The 24,964-nt window shown below is 53.4% G+C and overlaps 1 protein-coding gene across 1 annotated transcript; it reads left to right on the plus strand.

Moving 5' to 3' along the window:
- The first annotated feature begins 90 nt into the window (after window positions 1-90).
- Window positions 91-24,851, plus strand: TOP3A (DNA topoisomerase III alpha). The gene is made up of 19 exons (XM_068530183.1): window positions 91-377; window positions 6,596-6,655; window positions 7,611-7,684; window positions 8,619-8,694; window positions 9,442-9,550; window positions 10,670-10,813; window positions 10,941-11,111; window positions 11,330-11,430; window positions 13,108-13,182; window positions 14,409-14,491; window positions 15,433-15,640; window positions 16,963-17,148; window positions 17,272-17,401; window positions 19,751-19,864; window positions 19,961-20,126; window positions 20,806-20,949; window positions 21,567-21,689; window positions 22,556-23,244; window positions 24,256-24,851. The coding sequence occupies exons 1-19, from the start codon at window positions 198-200 to the stop codon at window positions 24,432-24,434; spliced, it is 3,012 nt and encodes a 1,003-aa protein (XP_068386284.1). The 5' UTR covers window positions 91-197; the 3' UTR covers window positions 24,435-24,851.
- Window positions 24,852-24,964: the final 113 nt, after the last annotated feature.

Below are 24,964 nucleotides of genomic sequence, written 5' to 3' on the forward strand. Positions count from 1 at the left end.
TCCCGAGGGCGGAGCGGGAAGGGAGGGAAGTGAGGTGGCCGCGCCGGGCAGCCTGGGAGTTGTAGTTCGCGGGGCTGTGCGCCTCGCGCCGACGGAAGCGGCGGGAAGGCGGGCGGAAGTGGGCTGCGAGAGGGACTGCGGATCAGCGGGAGGCTCCGGGTCCCTGGGCTGGCGCCGCAGATGCGCGGGGCCCGGGGATGATCTTCGCAGCCGTCCGCTGCGCGCTCCGCTGGCTGCCGCGGCCTGGGAGCCGGGCGCTGGCCCTCGCCGACATGGAGGTGGCCATGCGAGGCGTGCGGAAGATCCTCTGCGTGGCCGAGAAGAACGACGCGGCCAAGGGCATCGCCGACCTGCTGTCCGGTGGCCGCATGCGGCGGGTGAGGAGGCCCCTGGGCGGGCGGGACCGGGACGAGCGGCCGCTGCTCCCACCGGGGGTCCCAGCCGTTGGGCCGGCGCCTCTGGGCGCCTCTTGCGACCGACGGGCGTTTAGAAACGGAGTTAACGTGTTTCTCCGTTTGCTTGGAGATCTTGGGTCCGCCTTGCACGGCGGCGGATGCCAAGCGGGCCTGAGACTCGGAACCGCAGGCCACACTCCCCCGACTTACTCTCGAGCCTGCGGGGTCCCCCGCCTGCACGCCCGGCCCTACAGTCTAGGTGCATCCGAGAGGGCGACCCGCCCGAGCCCCTGTTCCGTCGCTACTAACGAATTACGAGAGTCAGGCGAGTTGGGGATCAGGTGTGTTCTGGACACACGGAAGGCCCAAAGGAGAGGGACGGTGAGAAAGGGTTTGGGAAGGAGGTGACACGAGGCCTCACGAGCTGTCAGGACACTCTCAATTACAAAAGTGGATCCTGAAACGGTTTTCTGGAGACTTCCCAGAGCATGGGTGGACGTTCCCTGCTCTTTTTTCTTTCACATCGCGGGGTCCTCAGGCCTCTGCTTCCCGCGGTGGATGGTGGGAACAGGAGCCGAGGTTGTGTGGGTGCTGGCTGACAGCGTCACCTCTTTTCCGGCGCTGAGTGTCCTGGTGACCAGCCCCAGGCTGTGCCCATTTCTAGGGCTCCAGGCTCCTTGAGACGGGGCCCTCTACACAGAGCTAACTTGTGTATCCTTCGGGCTCTGTTTGAGTGTCTCTTTTTCAGGGAAGCTTTTCCTCGCATCCCTCTCCCCGAGCTGGGTCAGGGCGCTGTGTGATAAGCTCACCCTATTTTACTTGGAAGGCACCTCCCAGTTACACTTCGATGACGTGCTGTTGAATTACTCATCTCAGTCCCCGCCACCCCTCTGTGGACTCGAAGCTCCGAGGGAAAGGGCTATGGCTATTTGGGTCATTGCTGTATCCCTGGTACCTAACACGTGTCTGGAATACAGGAGGCCCTCAATCCATATTTGTTGGATGAACATTTGAGCTCAGTCTTGAAAGTTTTACCAGGCACTGGAAACGCCATGTTCAAAGAACAACCCAGTGGGTTGAAACAGCTTGGCAAGTTCAAAAGGTGGGAGTTGGGAGTGGGGACGGTCGGGGAAGGAGCCAGTGGGCACGGCAAGCATGGCAGTTGAAGGCACATCGTGAGAGGAGTAGAGAGCCACGTGTTTTGCACGTGAGTGTCAACCGTTTTGAAGTATACAGTTCGGCAGCGTTTAGTACGTTCCCAATGTTGTGCATCCGTCACCTCTGTTTAGTTCCAGGTTTTATCACACCAGGAGGAAACCCCGTACCCATGAAGTAGTCACTCCTCATTCCCCACTTCTCCCAGCCGCTGGCAGTCACTAAGCTGCTTTGTGTCCTCAAAGATTTGTGTCTGTTCTGGATATTTCACACAAAAAGATTAATACAATACGTGGCCTTTTGTGTCAGGCTTCTTTCACTTAGCATTTTTGAGATCCATTCATGTTGTAGTATGTTAGTACTGCATTCCTTTTTACGGCTGAATAATAAATATCCCATCGTATAGATAGATCATGTTTGGTTTATCTTTTCTTCAGTTGGTGAGCATTTGGACTGGTTCCACCTTTTGGCTCTTGTGAATAGAGCTGCTATAGACATTCATGTACAAGTTTTTACTTGAATACCTGTTTTTAGTTCTTTGGGGTAAATGACTAGGAGTGGAATCGCTGGGTCATAAGTTAACCCTGTTTAACTTTTTGAGGAAATGCCAAACTATTTTCCACAGTGGCTGAAACATTTTGCATTCTTACCATCAATGTTCCAGTTTCTCCACATTCTGTCAACACTTGTTCTTTTTCTTTTCTTTTTTTAATTATCACCATCCTGGTGGGTGTGAAATATCTTGCTGTGGTTTCAGTTTGCGTTTCCCAAGTGACCGATGATGCTGAGCGTCTTTTCATGTGCTTTTTGGCCATTGAGTCTCCTTCTTTGGAGAAATGTCTGTTCATGTCTTTTGCCCATTTTTGAATTGTCTTTTTGTAGCTGAGCTGTGAGAGTTCTTTATATATTCAGGATACTAGGTCCTTGTTAGATATATGATTTGCAGATGTTCTCATTCTGTGGATTGTCTTCTCACTTTCTTGATAGTGTTCTTAGATGCACTGAAGTTTTTAATGTTGATGAAGTCCAGTTTATCTGTTTTTCCTTCTTTTGTTGATTATACTTTCACTGTCATATCTAAGAAGCCATTGCCAAACCGAAGGTCATGAAGATTTGCCCCTATGTTTTCTTCTAAGAGTTTAAACTGTTATATTTGGGTCATTGATCCATTTTGAGTTAATTTTTCTATGTGGTGTAAAATAAAAATCCAGCTTCATCCTTTTACATATGAATAGCCAGTTTTTCTCAGCACTGTTTGTTGAAAAGACTGTCCTTTTCCCATAGAATGGCCTTGGCATCCTTGTCAAAAAACAGTTGACCATAGACATTTGGGTTTATTTCTGGACTGTCAGTTCTGTCCCATTCTTCTGCATGTCTTTGCTTATGCCAGTACTACACTGTTTAGATTTCCTGTAGCTTGGTAATAAGATTTGAAATTGAGCAGGGCGAGTCCTCCTACTTTGTTCTTCTCTTTCAAAATTTTTTGGCTACTTGGGGCCCCTTGCAGTTCCATATGAATTTGCTGTCTTAATATTAAGTCTTCCAATCTATGAACAAAGATTGTCTTTCCATTTATTTATGTCTTTAATTTTTTAACGTATTTTATTGAAGTATGGTTGATTTACAATGTGTTAATTTATATTGTACAGCAGAGTGACCCAGTTATAGGTATATGTACATTCTCTTTCATATTCTTTTCCATTATGGTTTGTCACAGGACATTGAATATAGTTCCCTGTGCTATACAGTAGGACCTTGTTGTTTATCCATCTATATATAATAGTTTGCATCTGCTAATCCCAGACTCCCACTCCATCCCTCCCCCACCCCCCCTCCCCCTTGGCAACCACAAATCTGTTCTTTGTGTCTGTGAGTCTGTTTCTGTTTCATAGATAAGTTCATTTGTGTCATATTTTAGGTTCCACATATAAATGATATCATATGGTATTTCTCTTTCTCTTTCTGACTTACTTCGCTTAGTATGATAATCTCTAGGTCCATCCGTGTAGCTGCAAATGTCATGATTTCATTCTTTTTATGACTGAGTATGTCTTCTTTAATTTCTTTCAACAGCGTGTTACAGTTTTCATTGTGCTTTTGGATGCTGTTATAAATGGAATTGTTTTAATTTGCTGTTCAGGTTGTTCCTTCCTGTTGGTTTTTGTGTGTTGATCTTGTATCCTGAGACTTTGCTTACTTTGTTTGTTAGCACTAATAGTTTCATTGTGGCTTCTTTAGGATTTTATCTATAAGATCATGTTGACTGTGAATAGACAGTTCTACTTCTTCCTTTCCGATCTGAATGTCTTTTATTTCTTTTTCTTGCCCAGTTGCTCTGGTTAGAACTTCTAGTAATCTTGGATAGCAATGGCGAAAACGGGCGTTCTGTTTTGTTCCTGATTTTAGCGGAAAAGCTTTCAGTCTTTCAGCATTGAGTGTGATGTTAGCTGTGGGTTTTTTGTAAATGCCACACTTCACTTTATGGTGAAGGCTGTTGAATTTTTATCAAATGCTTTTTCTGCATCAGTTGAGATGAGCAGTGTAGGTTTTAAGTGGATCATATTTGTGTTTTATAAAGTCATTGTGGCCACAGAGGACTTGAGGAATGAAAGGCTAGAGTCCGGGAGGCAGCTGTTGGGGTTCTCCATGTGGGGGGTAAGAGGCCTGAACCCTAGGGACCCAGGAGCACTGGGTGGGAGCAGAGGGAACGGAGAGGAAGGGAATGATGAGAGCAGTCAGGGTGTAAAAGGTGAAAGTTCACCATGCTTTTTCACACGTTTTGGTCCTTCTTCCTGAAATGACATTGTCCCTCTTTTCTCCTGACGAACTCTTCACCTTTTAAAAGAAAAAATAAAGGACAACTTAAATGAACCTGTTTCGTGAACTCTTTCCTCAGCGTCCTCTCCATCCATTTCCTTCTCTGTTTCCGGATGCGTTCTCATCACTGTTGGTGCTGGCCGTCATCACGGGTCGATTCTCTAGCTGCTCATCCCTCTCTCCCATGGTGTGTCGCTCCCTAAGACAGTGACGGGTCTGTTCATGTATTTATCCCTCACACAGGGCTTGCCTCAAATGAAGCAATCCCTGCCTTTAAGGGACTTAAGTTCTGTGGAGGAGCTAAGACATCCACACGCAGAGCTCAGAATCAGGTGATAGTCGTTGCAGCTTTTGTAATAGCAAAGAATGGAAGTAACACGGACTAGTCATGGCAGGGGATAGCAAAGTAAATTGTACTTTCTTATGATAGATAGTTAGACACCTGTTATGGAAAAGGCTTTCAAACATATATATAAATATGTACACATTTGAGAGAAATGCACGAAAATATTGACACAGATAGAATGTCTTTTTAAGAGTAGTGCTTAAACGCTAGTAACTACTTCAGATAGTTCAGAGAATACAAATGTGTATCAAGTAAACCAGCCCCACTGTCCACAGTGACCGCTGTTAGTAACTTATAGATCTTTGAGGGCTTTATATTCAGGAGGAGAAATCTTAAAAAAGAATCCAGTAGATTCAGTGGCAGCAATGTGATCATTCCCTACAGAGCACTTAGAGAAGATGGGACTGCTCTGGGGTTGGGGGAGTTTGTTTTTTTGTTTTCTTTAGTTTTAATGGCGTGGATGGCACTGCAAAGAGATCACAGAAGCCACATTCTTGGTCTGTCTACTAGGTTTTCTTCTTTCACTAGGCTCCAAAACTCTGCTGTAATTTGGGAGCAACCCATTCCCCTGAGCACCTCACCCAAGCGGTGGAATCATACGTAATTGAGTACTGTCCTCAGCTGGGAACTGCGGGGAGGCAAGTTTGAAATGCCAGGAAAAACATTTTACTTCCTCAGGACCATCCCCTGGTGGAGGAGGCTGCCTGGGAGAGCCCTGGCCCCGGGTCGCACACATGCCGTTAGACAGGTCATCCACTAGGAGAGGATTAGAACAGTGGTTTCCAGACTGTTCCCGGGAGATCCAGGAGACCACGGACGTGCACCTCGGGAGCCACCTGGGGCCGGACTGGGGATAGGCTGTTAGCAGAGCTCAGCCTTGTTGCAGCCGGAGTGCTTGGACCTTGTTACATATCAGGGTCCACGTAAGAGCTTGTCTGGGAAGCTTCAGTGCTTTCTTAAAAAGAGGTAGAAACCCCAGTGATGCAACAATTTCTTTTCTCTGGTACTAAAAGGGCTTAACTAGCAACTGGAGTTTGTAGAGGGGAGTTTCCTTTCTTGGCAACACTAGACGAGTGAGCTCTTAAGATAAATTCCGTCTTTAAATTTGCCATTGTGCCTCGAAAAGAGCCTCATTCAATGTTCGACCCAGAGAAATTGTGAGGGTGTTCTCGACACGATCCTTCTTGGCGCTTGGAGGTTGCCCCAGTCCCGCTTGGCCTGTGTCTTGTCTTCTGTGCAGCGTTGGTGTGAAACTCGCGTGCATAGCTACTTTTAACACCTTTGTAGAAGGTGGGATCTTCTCTGAGAGGGTTTCGTTCACACATAAGTGCAGCTGAGGAGGTGCTTTGTAGGCTGGTTCCCAGGCCTGACTGGGGCTTATAGCGTTACTGGATTTCAGAGCCAGAGGGACCTTACAGGTAACTTTACTCAGAATAAATTCAGGTTCAGAAAGGTGAATACTTGCCTGTGGTCACCAGTTTATTGGCGCAGTTGTATGGCCAGGAAGTAGAGAGGTGTGTGTGGAGAACGGACAAAACCGTCAAGAGATGCGTGTCCTAATCCTCTCTCTGGAGTAATTGTCATGTGATCTTGGACAAGTCCATTCTCAGCTCTAGAAAGATGTTACGTGGTGTTACACGTAACACTTTTTATGCTCAGGTCACCTTGCAGCATAAAAGCTCTGTGGACTTGAGCAAGTACATGCTTGTAACTGAGTTTGGAGGGGCCACTTCACAAATGGTCTTAGTGATTTCGCCTTGTTTTAATCTATAGGAGGTACTGTTGCATTTTTAATATTCCCACTTATCAGGGATTTACTTGATCTTTATGTGAGGAATCGTTTGTCTTTTATGTAATTTATAGATTTTGTTTTGTTTTGTAGAGAGAAGGACTTTCCAGATTCAACAAGATCTATGAGTTTGATTATCGTCTGCGTGGCCAGGTAGGTGCTGTAGTACTTCTATCCTGTGGCTGAAGGATGCTTTCAGATCCATGCGCCATTCTGCTGTACATTCCTTGGGTTTTTAGTTATGGCTAAAAAGAGCAGCTGTTTATGACAAGCCCTCCCTAAATTGCTTGTATTTTAGAATTATTTAATCAAGGAGAATTAGCCTGGCCATTGTAGAATATGTCTTTGTAGAATATGTCATTGTAGAATATGTCACTGTCTTTTAAGAAAAACTATTGTTATGACCTAAAGATCACTGGTGACAGGTGATCGTTTTATAATCTATAAGGAAGCCTCTTTTTTATAAAACATGGTCCCAATCTTAACTCTTTATAACAAGAAAGAAGCTAATATACAATAGTTTAAATTTAAAAGGCATAATGGTGCCAGAATTAGAATGGTGATTGTATCACTATGGGTTTGGCTTTGAAGAGGTATACTTGTTTGTTTCTTCCCAGTCACCTGGTTTTGGGGTGTGTGTGTGTGTGTGTGTGTGTGTGTGTGTGTGTGTGTTTTAATAGACTTCTTTTTAGAGCAGTTGTAGCTTCACAGCAGAATTGAGAGGAAGGTACAGAGATTTCCCACATACCCCCCGCCCCGACACATGCACAGCTACACATCCTCATCAGCCCCCACCACATGGTACCTTCATAACAACTGGTGAACCTACACGACATCATTGTCACCCAAAGTCCATAGTTGACATTGGGGTTCACTCCGATCGTGTGCATTCTGTGGGTTTGGATGACGTGTACCCATTATTATAATATCATACAGAGTATTTTCACTGCCCTAAAAGTCCCTTGTGCTCTGCCTATTCATCCGCCCTTCCCCCCACCCCCTGGTGACCATTTTTTTTTCCCCTTTGATAGAAGGTCCCCTCTTTTATTTGAATGATTTGGCAAAATCTAATTGCTAAAAGACTAACTTGAATTTTGTCATCATTCAGAATGTCACCATGATAATGACTTCAGTCTCAGGACACTTGCTGGCTCATGATTTCCAGATGCAGTTTCGCAAATGGTCAGTACGATTCCTGGGGTGGGGAGCTTTCTGATTATGACAGTAAGTTGTAAAATATCACAGGAAGTGTGAGGCATGTCGGTGTTACTTTGTTACTTACAGCAGTAAGATGACTGACTCCATTGGGCTACTGTGACAAAATACACACACTGGGTGGCTTATGAAGCACAGAAATGTGTTTCTTCCAGTTACGGAGGTGGGAGGTCGGAGTGCCTGCATGGTCCCTCGAGGGCCTTTTCCAGGCTGTGGCCTGCTGACCTCTCACTGTGTCCTCACATAGTGGAGGGTCTACGGAGCCTGCCGGGGTCTCTTATAAGACCGCGAGTCCCCTTTGTGAAGGCCTACGCTCACGACCTAATCACCGGCCAAAGGCCCCACCTCCTGACACCATCACATTGGTGTCGGGATTCCAGCATGTGAATTTGCGGGGAACACAAACCATAGATACCATAGCAGTGACCTAGGATTAACTGGTTCGCTGTGAATTTTTACCATATGCTTAGAATAAACAGCCACTTTCAGGTGCGTTCCCCCAAAATACCCAGACCTTTTTTTTTTTTTTTTTTTTTTTGGCCATGCTGCATGGCTTGGGGGATCTTAGTTCCCCGACCAGCCAAGGATTGAATCCAGGCCCCGCGGTGAAAGCACCGAGTCCTAACCACTGGACCGCCAGGGAACTCCCTACCCAAACCCTTGTCATGCAGTCATTGGATTGCAGTTACCCTATTGCAGATACGTACGAAAGAGTTCCAGAATTTCTTCTTAGAAATCGTCATGGGGAGTGCATTGCACAGAGGGTAACAGCCTTGCTTGTAATCCTCTGGCGTTTCACAGGGCACTCTGTCTGGTGGGGATGCACCCATGAGTGCACTGGGGCAGTCTTCTCCCATCGTGTGCTGTGCTAGGATTTTGTGTGTTTTCATTTCTTTTCCAGGCAGAGCTGCAATCCTCTTGTCCTCTTTGAAGCAGAAATTGAAAAGTACTGCCCAGAGAATTTTTTAGACATCAAGGTAGGATCTTTTGGAAGACATATTGAACAACCACCACCTAATGAAACCGAGTGGTTTCTGTATTTTGACTGCACTAGAATTGAAGGATAGGTTTTCACTAAACTAAGTACCATGATTTAAAAAAATTATTGCCACCTGTTATATAAATGAGGCCATTTCAGCTAACTGGCTGAGGGACTGAGCGAGCCTTTTTATGAAGAGCGGCTGCTTGACTAAACCCTGGGAGTAGGTGTGGTTACGTCATCAGGGTCCGCTCCCCTCCCACCCCCCTGTTGGAGGGAAGAGACTACGATCTGCAAGTGGCCACCTGACGCTGAGCTGTGGTTTCTCAGGCAGTCAGGGCACCTGTCCTTGGTTCACTGCTGACTAGGAGCGCTTTTGGGGATGGAGCTCAATTAGGGGTTGATTTTTTTTTTTTTTTTTTTTTTTAGTTGAGGACATGATCAGAACCCCTAGAGCTGTAGGTGTGGTAGAGCCGAGTTTCAGGGCTCGTCAAGATGGTGTCGTCGTAATAAACCCCTGTCTTCTAGAAGCTCATGGGTGTGCGGGTGGGTCTAAGATGGGGGACAGTACTAGTGACCTTGCCATCCTTACCACGCACGGCGGGGACAGTTTTCTCCGTGTCTCCTCACCAAGCTGGCGTTCTCCAAGAACCTAATTAATGCTGGGGCAGATGCAGTGCAGAGCTGTTGCGCGATGCTCTGCAGACCATGCTCTCACCACTCTTTCCCCCACCGGGCACTTCAGAAAACTCTGGAGCGAGAGGCTCGGCAGTGCCAGGTCCTGGTGATCTGGACCGACTGCGACAGAGAAGGTGAAAACATCGGGTTTGAGATCATCCACGTGTGCAAGGCTGGTGAGTGTCTGCTCTGGGGCCGTGGCAGGGGTGGCACTCTGTCCTGAGCCCCTCTGCCAGGCTCACCGGCTGCAGCCCAGGGCTTGTTGTGTGTTTGGTCCAAGTTGATTGCCAGCTCCTTGAGAGCAGAGACTTGATATTCTGTTTTTAAAAATTAAATATTCTCGGGCTTCCCTGGTGGCACAGTAGTTAAGGATCCGCCTGCCAACGCAGGGGAGATGGGTTCGAGTCCTGGTCCTGGAAGATCCCACATGCCGCGGAGCAACTAAGCCCGTGCGCCACAACTACTGAGCCTGCGCTCTAGAGCCCACGAGCCACAACTACTGAGCCCGTGTGCCGCAACTACTGAAGTCCACACGCCTAGAGCCCGTGCTCCACAACAAGAGAAGCCACCGTAACGAGAAGCTCTTGCACCACACGAAGAGTAGCCCCCGCTTGCCGGAACTAGAGAAAGCCCGCGCGCAGCAATGAAGACCCAACACAGCCATAATTAATAAATTAATTTTAAAAAATTAAATATTCACAAAGAATGTATACACCATACGTAAAGTACAAAGAATAGTTCTAGAATGTTCTTTCTGGTTTTGTTTTTTAACTGTCTGTATTCGTTGTACGATGCCTGAACATTAATAACTGTTGAAGTGAGCTTAATGATTTCAGGTAACTTAGAGGAAGTGACGTGCAGGCCATTCTCAGGCTTCAGAGAGTGGGGGGCTTCTCTTCTCCCTAAATGCTCTCGTGTTTCAAACTATACCGACTTCTAGGATTAAATATATTCAATATTCACTCTCAGGGACAGTGTGCATGTCCTGTGTTATATCCATAACAGGACATGAACTTCCCCCACGACCTTTTATTGAACATCTCCCTTTTCCCTGAAGGCCCAGGAGAGCACGAGATGGACGCCTCGAGAGGCTCACGGAGAGGGTTTAGCTAATGGCTGAGACGCACTCGCTCCTGTTTCTGACACCTCTCAGCCTGGCTACAGTGAGCCTTCCCTCTTAGACAGCATGTCGCTGACTTAACTGAACCCGTCAAACTGGCTGCCTCGCAGCTGCTTGAACTGGTTTACCCTCCGTTCACGGGGGACCTGCCCCGGTGCCCTTGTCTGTTCCGCAGTGAAGCCCAGCCTGCAGGTGCTGCGAGCCCGTTTCTCCGAGATCACCGCCCGCGCTGTCCAGGCGGCCTGTGAAAACCTGATGGAGCCCGACCGCAGAGTGAGCGACGCCGTGGACGTGAGGCAGGAGCTGGACCTGCGGATCGGTGAGGGGCGGGGTGGTGGGCGGGGCCGCGGCGAGGGGGGCGGGGCTCGGGCCCAGACGGCGGCGCAGCGGGCTGTGACCTTGCAGAGCGCAGCCTCTCCTTCCTTCCCTCCGTCCTCTCTCCTCAGGGGCTGCCTTCACCAGGTTCCAGACCCTGCGGCTGCAGAAGATCTTTCCCGAGGTGTTGGCGGAGCAGCTGATCAGTTATGGCAGCTGCCAGTTCCCCACCCTGGGGTTCGTGGTGGAGAGGTTCAAAGCCATTCAGGCGTTTGTGCCAGAAACCTTCCACAGAATCAGAGGTGAGGCCGCTCGGAGTGCAGAAGCTGAGGGCACGTGGGGCATCCTGGGCGCTAATTCAGGGTGTGGTTTGCGTCTCGCTGCCCTTGACCCCCTCGTCACTGTGTTCGGGACCCACCTCAAGTGTCCGAGGTGGTCTCCTCTGTCTCATGGCTCTTGGCTTTCACCATGATGGACCTTTTCCTCTCCGGGTCACGGCCTTCCTGTGTGCCCCCCACAGTGACTCATGACCACAGGGATGGCGCAGTGGAGTTCAGCTGGAAAAGGCATCGGCTCTTCAACCACACGGCTTGTCTTGTCCTCTATCAGCTGTGCATGGAGGTAAGAAGGGCTCTGAAGGTGATGATCTAGGAAAACCATCCTGTGATTTCCCAAGCCGCTCCCTCTCTTCCCCATTTCCCACCGGACTGTAGCTTTCAGTTTGCATCCAGGACATCACTTTCTGGGTGCCAGTAAGACTAGAACCCCATGAAAACAGCACTAGAAATGTGGAAGGAAAGACCTGTAGAACTTTTAGGTGAAACCAGAAATGCTAAGAAACACATAGTTAAAATCCCTCAAAAAAAAAAAAAAAAAAAAAAAATCCCTCTTGAAGCAGTACACTGTCACCAGAGATTGATAAGGGCCAGCTGGACCAGTCCAAACCCGAGAATCCTAGAGCTGGATGGAGCTTAGATGGCATCTGGCCCAGCTCCTTCCACTGGTCAGATGATGAAATCCAGAGACGTAAAAGGCACAGATGAGTGAATTGGTGAACGTCATACAGTGATAATGACAGGGCAGGAAAGTAGGGCAAAGGAACGGAGAAGGGCCGGGGGCAGGGAGGGACTGCTCTAGGGCCGGGGCTCGAGAAGGGCGTCCCAGGGCGACCGCAGAGTGGAGGTGGGAGTGCTCAGCAGGAGGTGGCCACGGGAGGCTCGAGAGCTGCTCAGGCCGCAGGCCAGTCAGCTTCCGGTTCGCCCTCAGGCTGTCCGCTCCGTGGTGCTGCTTCCCATCGCTCAGCACGTGATGGCCTGTGTAACCCAGGGGCTGCACACGGTGGTACCTGGATAAAACTCAGAGACCTCTAGGTTCAGTGAGTCAGGGATGCCTCTTGGCTCTGGCCCCCGGCAGGTTTATTACTGACTTGGTATCGGGGAGTAATAACTTGCACACCTGCTACAGGCCAGACGCGCTCTATGTTGTGTGTTATTTGTTCGGTCCTGGTGGTGCTTCTGGGGGTGGTAATGCCAACCCATGTGACAGGCGGGGAAGCTGGAGACAGTTGAGTAACTGTGCAGACACACTCGAGCTAGTGGGGTCCGAGCTCGGACAGCCTCCCAGCGTGTCTGACTCTCCAGCTCCTGCAGACCACGCTGCCTCTCAGGGGTCGCCCCAACTGTCCACTGCTCTCCCCTTTGGCCCTCAAGGTTACACAGTCTGCACATTTATCTGTTGAATGAAAAGACTTGCCCGTTTTCTGCTTTACCAGGATGTGGTGCAGGGAAACATGGCAGGCGGGATGCTTGGAGCTCCTGGTCCAAGAGCACCTGGTCCCCAGTCTATTTGCAGAGAGAAATTTGGATTTTGATTTGTAAACATCCTCATGAACAAATCACTTAAGCTGAGTTCTTTATCCATTTGCATTCCCTTAAAAACGTGAGGTTGGTCTTAAGATTAGAGTTCTCCAGCTTGTATTATGTAACTTCTCCTATTTCCAGCTCTGTATTGTCGTGAATGTAACAAAACAAAACAAAACAGTAACACTGTGCATGTGTAGACAGGAAACTAAGGAGATGCCGAGGCTCTGGAGGGGGCACCTTGGGGCTTGTGAACTTGCCCCTCAGAGTCTTACTTTGAGTGAGAAGCAGGCGCTGGCGTCCAGCACACTGTGGGCTGCAAGCTGACGTCTTGAGGGAGGGAACAGGGCCTCTGCGGGCAGTGCCAGGGGCGGTCGAGGAAAGCTGGGGAGGGTGCTCCTGCAGGTTAAAGCGGCCTCTGCTTGTCCTGGCTTTCTAGGATCCCAGGGCGACCGTGGTGGAGGTCAGGTCCAAGGCAAAAAGCAAGTGGAGGCCTCAAGCTTTGGACACTGTGGTATGTTCTGGGGGGCTGTGCCAGCCCTGAGGAGCTCTGACTTCTGTGGTTGGGATGGGGCTTCTGCTGCGGAAGGTGGCCCAGTGACAGGAAGCACCTCCTCCCAGTGCCGCACGGGAATGCTCTTAGGAGAAACAGAAACCCCAGAGCACAGGCCTGCCTGACCTCTTAAATCAGTTAATAAATGCAATATAACTGCTCTATGTGGGGCTTTGGAAACAAAAGAAGGAAGAGAAATCACCCATCACCTCTCCATCTTTAGGTAATTGCTGATGTAATTTTGGTGTCTTCCTCTTTTTTCGGTGTCCTTATTTTTCACAGCATTACTGGAATAGCTAGCGTTTTCCACCCAAGCATTTTCTTTAACGTTTTTGCATAATGTATGTAAACATCATTTTAAATACCTACTTTATTAGCCTACCCTAGAACAGGGCTTCTGAGATTTTTTTGATCCCAAGAAGAACCACCCAACGGGACACAAGTCTGCATAAAGCACATTAGGGTGTCCCTTCCCAGTCACCACTCTGTAGGAAAATTCAGGGTGTAATTACTGTCCGGGTTGCCTCTGAAGGTTGAACATGCAGAACGTGCAGGGACTGGTGGGCAGTGCGTCCGTTGTCTCGGGGGGGGGGGGGGGTGCGTGTCCGCCTGTGTGTGCGTGTGCACACGCGTGGTGAGGGACGATGGGAGGGGTTGCGGATTGACTGTGTACAGGAGGCATAAGTGTCTCATCCCTCACTGGTTAATCTGCTTTGACTTGTAGCCAGCAGCATTGTCGGAGGGTCACCAAGGGGAAGGGACAGCTGGTGATCCCCCGTGAGGCCTGGAAGAATGGCGTTCATCAGCCAGGGGATGTCCCCGGGGTTCAGATGGTGTCCCCAAAGTGCGGGTCTCAGACTGCTGGCATTAGAAGCAATACTTCAGACACTTGTTAAAAGCGCAGATTTCCAGCCTCTGTGCTGGCCCTCCTCTCTCAGAATCCCTAGTGCTCGGGCCCAGCAGTCTGCTTGCATTCCAGGTGCTTCTGGCTTCTGCACATTGGAGTCTGGGAACCCCTGGGCTGGGGGCCTGGCTCTGCCCAGCAGGCCCAGAAACCTTTCCGCAGCACAGCCTTTCACACAGACGTGTGCGAGCAGCTGGAGGGACGCCGGGAGGTTCTGAAGAGGAGGTGTGTGGCGTGTTGGGGCCTGTGACTCATGCACCGTGCCTGTCCACACATCTTACAGGAACTTGAGAAGCTGGCTTCTCGGAAGTTGAGGATAAATGCTAAAGAAACCATGAGGATTGCTGAAAAGCTCTACACTCAGGGGTAAATATTAGTCCACATTTGGGAAGAGAGTTTGGTGCATCTTTATCAGGGTGAAATATTTTAGAAATAGAGCTTATGAGGAAACCAGACTGTCTAGATATCACCCGGCTCTCAAGTAGAGGAATTTTGACATTGACTTCTCTTTTCTGATGGAAAAGGCATTTCAAAGTCACTTAAATCCTAAAATAACACTCCGCAGAGTAAACTCAAATCCCACTCTCGGCCTCTCAGCAGGCGGGGCGCTGGGGCCCTGGCAGGGGCGGGTGGCACCTTTAGGACTTGTGTGCCTGCTGTAAACCATCCTGCCTCGGGGGTCGTGAGCACCCAGCGCCGTCCAGGGACAGCGTGGTCCACGCTGACCCGTGTGGCAGCCACTCGCCGTTAAGTGGTTGTCGAGCACGTGAAATTTGGGTTGTCCAAACTGGGACGTGCTCAGAGTGTAAACATAACGCGTTTGGAAGGCTTGTGTGAGAAAAGGCTGTAAATTGTCCCAGTAATGCTCAAGTGGCTAATGGAACGTTTAAAATGACACACAGGGTCCACCTTGTAGTTCAGGGGCAACATCGTTCTTTCTCTTCTTCAAGACAAGCCGCGGAGCGCGGGCCGCTCGACTCAGGACCGCAGGGCTTGTCTTGGGGCCGTTCTGTCCACCCATGCTGGGGAGGTGGGGAAGTGCCCCAAGCCCCCGGGGGCAGCAGGGCTGGGCTGGAGCAAGTGTGCCCTTGCATCTGTCCCCGCCTCCCGGGAGTGACCCAGCAGGGGCGCCGGTTGCTCCCCACCCACTGGGGGGGGGGTCACATCTCAGGGCTTTCCCCAGCATGGGTAACGCAGTTGCCTGGATCAGACAGGCTGTTGCAGGTGTCACCAGTGTTCTCAAGCTAATTTAGTCGTTTATAGACCAATTTAGCAATTTCTTGTTGTGTTTGTTTGGCTTTGTTTAGGTACATCAGCTATCCCCGAACTGAAACAAACATTTTCCCCAAAGACTTAGACCTGACAGCGCTGGTGGAGGAGCAGACCTCGGACCCACGCTGGGGGCCCTTCGCCCAGAGCATTCTAGAGCGGGGCGGCCCCACTCCACGCAACGGGAACAAGTCTGACCAAGCTCACCCCCCCATCCACCCCACCAAGTACACTGACAGCCTGCAGGTTGGTTTCCCTGGCTGTGCTGCCGCCAGAACCCGCAGGGAGGTCGGGGTCAGGGCTGGGGTTTGAATCTCCTCTGCGGGCTCTGACTTTAGGAACTAAGTGGTCTCGAAATTTCCATCTCAGAAAAGAGGTCGTGTCACCATCCTCCTCCCACAGCCTGTGCCTGGCTTCCCGAGAGACCCCCACGGGGGCTCTGCTCCATCCAGCCCCTCCCCGCCCTCTGTCCCCTCCCTCTGCTGCCGCCCTGGCCCTCGCCACAAACCAGGTGGCCCCTTCCCTGAGCCCCTGCTCGGCCCCCACCCTTCTCCTTCCAAGACTGGGCCGGTTTCCGTCACCTTCCCAAAACTTCACCGCCACCCTCCGGCCGCACTCCGGGCTGGGGGCTTTCTCACCCAGCGCCTAGAGCCTGTAACACAGGCCAGCCGTGCTCTCAGCCAGGCACACGCTCCCGGGGCCACGGCTGCTTAGGCCTGTTTGGTGGCTGCAGGCTTATTGTTTTGTTCTTCCTTTAATAGCACACGTTCTTTCTGATTCTGAAAGCCATACGTGTTTATTTTAGACAATTCACAAAATACAAAAGACTATAAGGAAGTAAAAAATTGCCTGTAATCTCACCGCTTCCTGAAAACCACGTTTTTTTCCTCTGTGTGTATATAATTCTTACAATGAAAGTATAACCTTAAATAGCTTTGTAAACTAATGCTCTCCATTTTATATCGTGAGCATTTCCCCATAGGCTAAAATATTTTAATGTATGATATATAATGATTGCATAGAGGTACTATATTTTGCTAGATCTGTTTTTAAAGGATGATCTACTGCAGTTAACATTTGCATAATAGATATTTGCGTGGATGTCACATTTCCTCTGAAGACATTCTTAGAAGGAGGATTTTGGATATGAGTGTGGATGTCTTACAGGCTTCTGATAGAGGGGGCTTCACCGTGTGCTCGGTTACCGAAAGGGTGGAGGGTCACCACGGGCCCTGTGCTCATAGGTCTGAGGCTGCCGGTGCACCTGTAGTCTGTGTGTCCTGCATACACTGGGCCTCTTGGAAACTGGATGCTGTCGCCTTGGTTTCTGCTCGGACTGGGTTTACATCAGAGGAGTCGCTTTCCAGTCTTGAGGGCAAGGGGACTCCACTTGTGAAGTCTATCGGCCTAAACCCACAGCAGCGAGGGATTTGCCTGCACTGCGCGTGGGCACGGGGCTGCAGGAGCTGCGCTCTGTTGTGTGTGGCGCTTTGGGCTGGAGGGTAGCACCAGCCAGACTGAGCTGCCGGCAGCGTCTCGAGGGACTAGGGCGCCTCTTCTCCCCACAGGGGGACGAGCAGCGACTGTACGAGCTCATCGTCCGCCACTTCCTGGCCTGCTGCTCCCAGGACGCCCAGGGCCAGGAGACCACCGTGGAGATTGACATCGCGCAGGAGCGCTTCGTGGCCCACGGCCTCATGATCCTGGCCCGAAACTATCTGGACGTGTACCCCTACGATCGCTGGAGCGACAAGGTGACACAGCGGGGAGGGGGGACCGTCGTGCTCCCGGCCCCTGCACCATGCGACAGAACAGAGCGCGGTCTGTGCCTGGGCTCCGGGCGGGGGTCTGACCACCGCGTCTGCTGCCCTCTGTAGACCCTCCCTGTCTACAGTCGAGGCTCCTGCTTTCAGCCCAGCACCGTGGAGATGGTGGACGGGGAGACCAGTCCGCCCCAGCTGCTCACTGAGGCCGACCTTATTGCCCTCATGGAGAAGCACGGCATTGGTAAGTAGCTTGTCGTCATGGTAACTGGCGGCTCTTGCCGTCTCATGGGTGCGGGGCCCAATTCTCCTCTGATCTTCACGACAGCTCTAACGAGGGGGCTGTGTTCTCCTCCCCACTTTGCAGCTAAAGGGAAGCTTAAGAGCAGTTAAGAACTTGCCTCAGGTCACAAAGTGTGTGAGCTGTGAACACCTGGGTCCAGATAACTCTGCAGTCGGTGCCCTTAACCGCTGCCCTGCACCATCCGCATAGGGACAGGGGTGTTTCCCGTCACGCGGGAGTCTCACCTGGGACACACTGACTGGTATTTTGGGCCCACACAGGAATGTGTTGTTTTTGTCGTATTCTTAACAAGGTACTAACATTTAAAACCGCCAGGATTCATGTAAACACTCTTTTGAAGCATCGGGAGGTCTGGCAGCCTTGAGTGGTGGCTGTTTTCTGTCGCTCACGCTTGGCTTCGCTCACCTGCTTGGCACATGCTGGGCCCTTCAGAGTCTGAGTCTGCCACCCGCCCTTTGCCATGGGTGGCCGTTTGCTTAGCTTTTGTTAAAGCATTTCCCATAATTGTTTAAGAATCAGAAGTTGGATTAAAAAAAAAAACAAAAACTGGGCCAGAATTGTTTTTCCCAATAAGTCCCGTGGCCCAAGCTTTGCAGGTGGGTCCCTTGTGACTGATCTGCTTCCCCCCTCAGTTTTCACCACTGCTCTGCAATCTCAAGGATTACCTCTGGCAGCAGAGTCCAGAAGGGCCAGCACCACAGGGCGGGGGGGGGCGTAGGTGGAGGGGGTGGCCCCCAGGCACAGCCGCCTCACTGCAGAGTGAGTTTCGTGCCCCTGCCTGGAGCCCGCTGGCCACCACTGTGCTACCCAGAAAGCCTGTGGGTTTAGGTACAAGTAGAGGTAGCTCACTCACCATAATTTGTTTATAAAAACTTTGGCCCACAAGAGCTGACCGTGGTCTAGACCCCAGGGACACAGTAATGAGGCCTGGTCCTTCCCTTCAAGGGCTCATCCAGCAGGAGAAACAAACCCAACCAAAACACTAGATGCATCGGGAGGGGTTCTGCAGGGACCTCAGAACCTCATGGTGAGAACTCGCTCTGCATGAAGGCAGGGTCTGAGGAAGGACGCGGGGACCAGCAGGCACATGCTGCAGGGGGAGGTTCTGGAAGGCAAGGCCGGAAAGATGATTTGAGCCCGACTCTGCGGGGCCTGGACACCGGGCTCAGGGGCTCGGATGTGCCCAAGGTCAGCAGAGAGCCACCTGAGATTTCTAAGAAAGGAGCTCACAGACCTACATTGAAACAATGGTAACAGCTTTGTTGAGACATAATTCACACACCGTCCGCTCCACTGAGCTCAGAGGTACAGTCCAGTGTTCAGCAGATTCATGGAATTGTGCAGCCGTGGCCACGGTCCATTTCAGAGCATTTTCATCACCTCAGAAGCCCCATGCCCGTTAGCTGTCCCCCTCCCCTGCAGCCCCCCAGCCCTCGTCTTTCTGCCTCAGTGGATGTGCCTCTCCTAGACATTTCTTATCAATGAACGACATAGCGTGTGGCCTTCTGCACCTGGCGTCCCACGTTGCCTGCTCTGCGGGCTCGTCCAGGTAGCGTGTCTCGGTGCTTTATTCCTTTTCACCACCAGACCTCTTCCGTCGTGTGGATGGACCACGTTTTGTTTATCCATTCATCAACTTATGGACATTTGGGTTGTTTCTAGTTTTTGGTTACTGTGAATAGTGCTGCTGTGAATATTTGTGTACAGATTTTTGTGTGGACATGATTTCAGTTCTCTTGGGTACATCCCTGTTGTAGAATTGCTGGGTCATACGGTGACTCTGTGTTTAACACCTTGAGGATCCTCCAGACTGTTTTCCACGGCGGCTGCACCATCTTACAATCCATGCAAGGGTCAGGGGTTTCACCAACATTTGCCACTATCTGTCTTTCGGGTTGTACCTGTCCCAGTGAGAGTGAAGTGGTATTTCTTTGTGGTTTTGATTTGCATTTCCTTGATGGCAGAGCTACATTTCAGAAGATCCCCTTGGTTGTGGCATAAAGAGTGGGTTGGGTCAAGGAAGAGACCAGCAGCCAGGAGACCGGGGACGTTGTAATGATGTGGACGAGCGAGCGATGTGGGCTCTGACACGTGGCAGGGGCGGGGCTTACAGAAGGGATTTCCCAGCTGGACTGGACAGCTTGCGTGAGTGGGCGTGAGGGTGAGGAAGCGGCTGTGTGGCCGGCTCTGGGCGGAGCTGTGTCACCTGGAGTAGGAGGTCCAGGCAGAGGAAGGGAGCTGCACGGGGGCGGGGCGCGGATCAGCCTGAGTGATAAGAGTGGCCTGCAGGTACCGACGCGACGCACGCGGAGCATATCGAGACCATCAAGGCCCGGATGTACGTTGGGCTCACGCCAGACAAGCGCTTTCTCCCCGGGCACCTGGGCATGGGGCTCGTGGAAGGTGAGGAGCCGGGGGCTCGAGGGCGGGGCGGAGGGTGGGGTGTCAGTGAAGCCCCGCGGGTGTGTCCGGGCCGCATGATGCTGCCCTCGTTCACAGGCTATGACTCCATGGGCTACGAGATGTCCAAGCCTGATCTGCGGGCCGAGCTGGAGGCCGACCTGAAGCTCATCTGCGAGGGGAAGAAGGACAAGCTCGTGGTCCTGCAGCAGCAGGTGCAGAAGTACAAGCAGGTCTTCATCGAAGCCATGGCCAAAGCCCAGAGGTGAGTACGGGCCTGCTCTCCTGTGCGAGCCCGCTCAGCCCCGGTGATGGCGCGCCCTGGATGCCGCTGTTCCCGCCGGGCAGCTCACCCTCGCCGGGGGCTGCGGCCCCTCCGGGCTTTCCTCCTGAGTTTGGCTGGTTCCTGCCGCAGAGCCTTGCCAGTCTGGAGACCGTAACCAGAAAGACCTGGTCCAGTTTCTCTGGGCTGTTGGCTTTGGAAACGCCCTCTCCATCCTGTCCTGCGTTAGCAGGCAGCACAGCCTCGGGGGTGGGTTCACCGGCTGCGGGTGTGCACCCCGCTGTTGTCTAGGGCACTGGGAGGTGGCTGGAATAAGTAGCGTGTGTGTGTTCTGTTAGAAGTAACACGTTTCCTAACCCCGTACCAGTGTTGAAAAGAAATGCACGCGCTAGTCTAAACTTGACTCCAGACCGACACTCAGGGGTGTGTGCGCGGCCCGGGTGGTTTTGTTTGCTTGCTGTGGGGCCAGTGGCGAGGCGGAAGCGCCGGCCTGCGGCTGGATCCCTCCCGGGAGCTGCGGGTCGGAGGAGCCGGCCGCTTGGCCAGCACGGCGCCCTGTGCCTGGCGCTCCGCGTCGGGCCTGTGGCTGACTGGCCGGCTCCCCGGGTCATGCGTGTGGTGAGCACGCAAGAACGCGGTAAATGCTCTGCTGGTTCTTCAGGTTGGACGAGGCCTTGTCCCAGTACTTTGGGGCAGGGGCGGAGCTGGCCCAGCAAGAAGCCATCTTCCCAGCTGTGCCGGAGCCCGTCAGGAAGTGCCCGCAGTGCGGCAAGGACATGGTCCTCAAGACCAGGAAGAGCGGCGGGTCAGTGCCCAGCTGTGCCTTCCCCTCCCCGCCCCTGCAGCCCAGCACTGGACGCTGTGCAGGGCCCATCCTTTTGTTCCCACGTCGCTATGTAGATGCAGGCCTGCTTCACCAGCCCCTGGACGGGGCGTCGGGGCTGGAATGGTGGCCCTGGGGGTGTGAGGCCCTGTGGGAATGGGCGGGGGGGGGGGGCTGGTGAGGGCGGGGCTTGTCCCCTGGGGAGGGATGCCGCTCGCCCTGTGTGCGGACAGCGACGCAGGCCCCACTGGTTGCTGAGCCGCTGAGCCCGTTTTCTCCTCACAAAGCTGCGGGGAGGGTATGGATCGGATTCTCTGCAGCGCGTGCAGTCCAGGCTGCCGGAGGCCTAGGCGGACTCAGGGAGCACCCAGGGGCCGGCGGGGCCCTGCCGTGGTCTGGGCGCTGGCAGCGGCTTGGTTGTTTTTAAGCCGGAAGAGGCGTCAGCGGTGTGACTGTGGGGATTTCAGGGACGTAAATGCAGGCTGGTTTTCCTGTCCCTCGGTGTCAGCGACCGTGTCCTCCAGAACCATGAGTGTCCCATGTGATCAGCTGGAACCGTCTCCGGCAGCTCTTGCGTGACCCCGGCCCTCACTCCCCAGGTTCTACCTCAGCTGCACGGGGTTCCCGCAATGTCGCTCGGCCGTGTGGTTCCCGGACAGTGTGCTGGAGGCCAGCAGGGACGGGAGCGTGTGTCCGGTGTGTCAGCCACAACCCGTTTACAGGTGAGCCGGGGGCCGAGGCACCTGCAGGATGGGCACAGGGTGGCATCCCTGGGGGCCCTCATTCCTTGGCACCTCCTGGAGGAGCCCGACCTTTCCCCGCCTCTCCCACTGTGGGCTGACGCAGAGGCTGAGGAAGGTGGTCTCCTCCAGAAAGCCCCAGGCCCGCGCCTAGGGCTGGTCCTCAGACCTTTGGTCATGGGACCCCTTACGCTCTCAGAAATCACGGAGGAACCCAGAGAGCTTCCGTTGTGAGTTAACGTTTATAAAGATTCTACCACGTTTTCAATTAAAGTGGAGGCATCACTTAAAATGTTTATTAATGTGTTTGTAACAAATGCATTGCATACTAACTCAAGTGAACGTGTTTTTAGGATAAAATGTACTTATTTTCAAAGCAAAAAAAAAACGAGAGGAAGATTGCATTGTTTTCCATTTTTGCCAGTTTCACGGTCTGGCTTAACAGGAGATGGTAGGCTTCTCAGCTCTCCATCTGCAGTCAGTCTGCTGAGTTTGCTGTGCGTTTTGGAGCTTCTGGAAAACCCTAATGCATGCACACAGGAGAATGAGAGCAAAGCCCACGTGCGTCCTAATGCCGCTACCAAGTAGTGTGCCCTCACGTTGAGAGGCCCTGGACCACGCTGAGCCGGGGCACAGGGAGGTGCACCTTTCAGAGGCTCCTGGGTTTTGGCGGGTGATGGGTCTTAGAGCTCATCTCCCTCCTGCTCTGCGCTCCTGTGCGACCGCAGGGGCCGGGCTGGCTGTGCCTTGCGTGGCTTTCCTAGGTGGGGTGGGCACAGCCCTATGTGGACCAAGAAGACTCTGGCACCCGGTAGTTAACGTGCTTTCTCATCTTCTGGCCTCACTAGGTTGAAGTTCAAGTTTAAGCGAGGCAGCCTTCCCCCAACCATGCCACTGGAATTTGTCGGCTGCGTTGGCGGATGTGACGAGACCCTGCGGGAGATCTTGGACCTCAGGTTTTCACAGGGGCCCACCCGAGCTGGCCAGCCAGTCAGCCGGCCCTCCGGCCACCTGCAGGCCAGCCAGGCCCTGAACAGAATGGGCAGCAGCCAGCACGGCCACCCCCAGCCTCCTGCCACCAGGCCCTCGAAGGCTCTGGCCAGGACCCTGCCCCTGCCCGCCGCCGAGGGCGAAAGCAACTCCGTGACCTGCAACTGTGGCCGGGAGGCCGTGCTGCTCACCGTCCGGAAGGAGGGGCCCAACCAGGGCCGCCAGTTCTACAGGTGCAGCAGCGGCGGCTGCAGCTTCTTCCTGTGGGCCGACGGCGGCCACCCAGAAGCAGGGGGGCGTCCCTCCGAGGTGCCCAGACCCCCGGGCGGCTCACTGGGACGCCTGCCGGGCTCAGGGAAGCCGCTGGGCGGGCCCAGAAGCCCCGGCGATGGTGGCGGCGGCGCGCGCTGCCTGTGCAGCCAGCCCGCGGTCACGCGCACTGTGCAGAGGGACGGGCCCAACAAGGGGCGCCAGTTCCACACGTGCGCCAAGCCCCGGGAGCAGCAGTGCGCCTTCTTCCAGTGGGTGGACGAGAACGTGGCCCCAGGTGAGGGGGCACGCGGGGCCTGCCTGAGGGGGGCAGGGGCGCTGGCGTGGGGGCACGGGTCGCCTTGCTCCCCTCCCCGCTCAGTCACACCTGCAAGGTCACGGGCAGCTTGCTGGGCGCCTGGCACCGCGCCGTTGTGCTCTGTGTGTCTTCTCTCACCTTCATCGGGTGATAGTTGTGATCGTGACTCACAGGAGAGGAAGGTGAGGCCCAGATGGGTGGAGTGACCTGTCGGGATCACACCGCGACACAGCCCAGGCCTGGCTTGTGGGTCTGCCTGCTCCTGTAGCCCTGCGCTCCTCCCGCCTTTGTAAACCTGGCGGGCTCTGTATCGGGGCCTCATCCTGTAAGACGGAGGCCCTGGTTCCTGATGTCTGGTTACACAGCTTGGGTTGGCGCTCCACGGATGGGTGTGGGGAGAACCGCCGCCGGACGCTGGGTCAAGGTAGATGACGCACCTGAAGGCACCTGGCTCCTCCAGGACACGCAGAAGCCTGGTCACGTGCCTAAGGGAGCCTGGCGGGAGCTTTCTCTCGGGGCCCACCTGTGTGACCTTGAACCATTTGGTGTGGCTTCTCAGCCTGTTTCCTCCGTAAGATGGGCACCTGCCTACCTTTTTAGGGTCCCTGTTAGCCTGAAACTGTGACTCTAGCACGCGTGCGGCAGGTCTGCACACACAGGGAGAACCCAGAGGCTTGGGGCAGGCGGAGGCTGGAGACGCCAGTGCCGTGCGGGATGTTGTCCTTCGGCGCACACGGCAGACGCACGAGGGCTCCCGTTGGGTGGAGGTGGTGTCGGATCTCCGGGCCGCCTGGTCACGTGTCCTGGGTAATGGGGCGGCCAGTACGGTGAGGCTCTAGAAGGACTGGAAGGGTCCAGAGCTCGGGCTCTGCACGCGCTCAGGGGGCTGCTTGCTTGGTCCCTGCTTCTGCGTGTGAGGTGACACGGGCCCCCTCACCAGGGCTGGGGCTCTGCTGTCCACACTCATTCCTCCCCTCGCTCTCCCCGCAGGGACCTTTGGAGGCCCCCCCTGGGCAGGAGCCAGAGGAGGAAGCCAGGGGCCAGAGGCCAGAAGCAAAAGGGCCCGGGCTGGTTCCTCGGACGCAGGGTCCGCGGCCAAGAAACCCCGGAAGTGCAGCCTTTGCCACCAGCCTGGACACACCCGTCCCTTCTGTCCTCAGAACAGATGAGGGCAGGGTAGGGCCAAGGGGGCCACTGCCTCCACCTGCCGCTTCTGTCTCGGGAAACGAGCTGTTTCTCCAGGGCCAGGTGGCCCTGCGCTGCCAGGGCGGCTTTGAGGAAAGTGGCTGCTCTTGGAGCGTGGCCTGTGTTCTAAGGAGTCCGGGTCCAGACTGCGCTCTCAGGAAGGCCACGCCTGGTGGACCGTGGCCCTGTGCCTGGGGCTCAGGAACGGCCACGGCCACGGCTGAGAAGCCATGGAGGCTGCCCCCTGTGATCCACAGACGTCCTGAGAAAGGGTAGGATGGCAGGGAGTCCCCCGTTCAGAAGTTGTGGCTACAGAAGGTTTATCCCCTGTTCATCTCGAAGCTGCTGTGGCCAGGACACCCCACAGCTCATGTGCCTCAATAAAGGATTCTACCCCTTGACCCTGGCGGGTGATGGTGTAGCGTCTGGTGAGGGTTGGCAGGAGTGACGGGTACTTGCAGGACCCCGGGCAGTGCCTGGGTCCTCTTGCCATCCTCTGGCCCCCGTGGCCTCC

The sequence above is a fragment of the Eschrichtius robustus genome, chromosome 20 (assembly GCF_028021215.1).
Source record: "Eschrichtius robustus isolate mEscRob2 chromosome 20, mEscRob2.pri, whole genome shotgun sequence".
Classification (NCBI taxonomy): Eukaryota; Metazoa; Chordata; class Mammalia; order Artiodactyla; family Eschrichtiidae; genus Eschrichtius; species Eschrichtius robustus.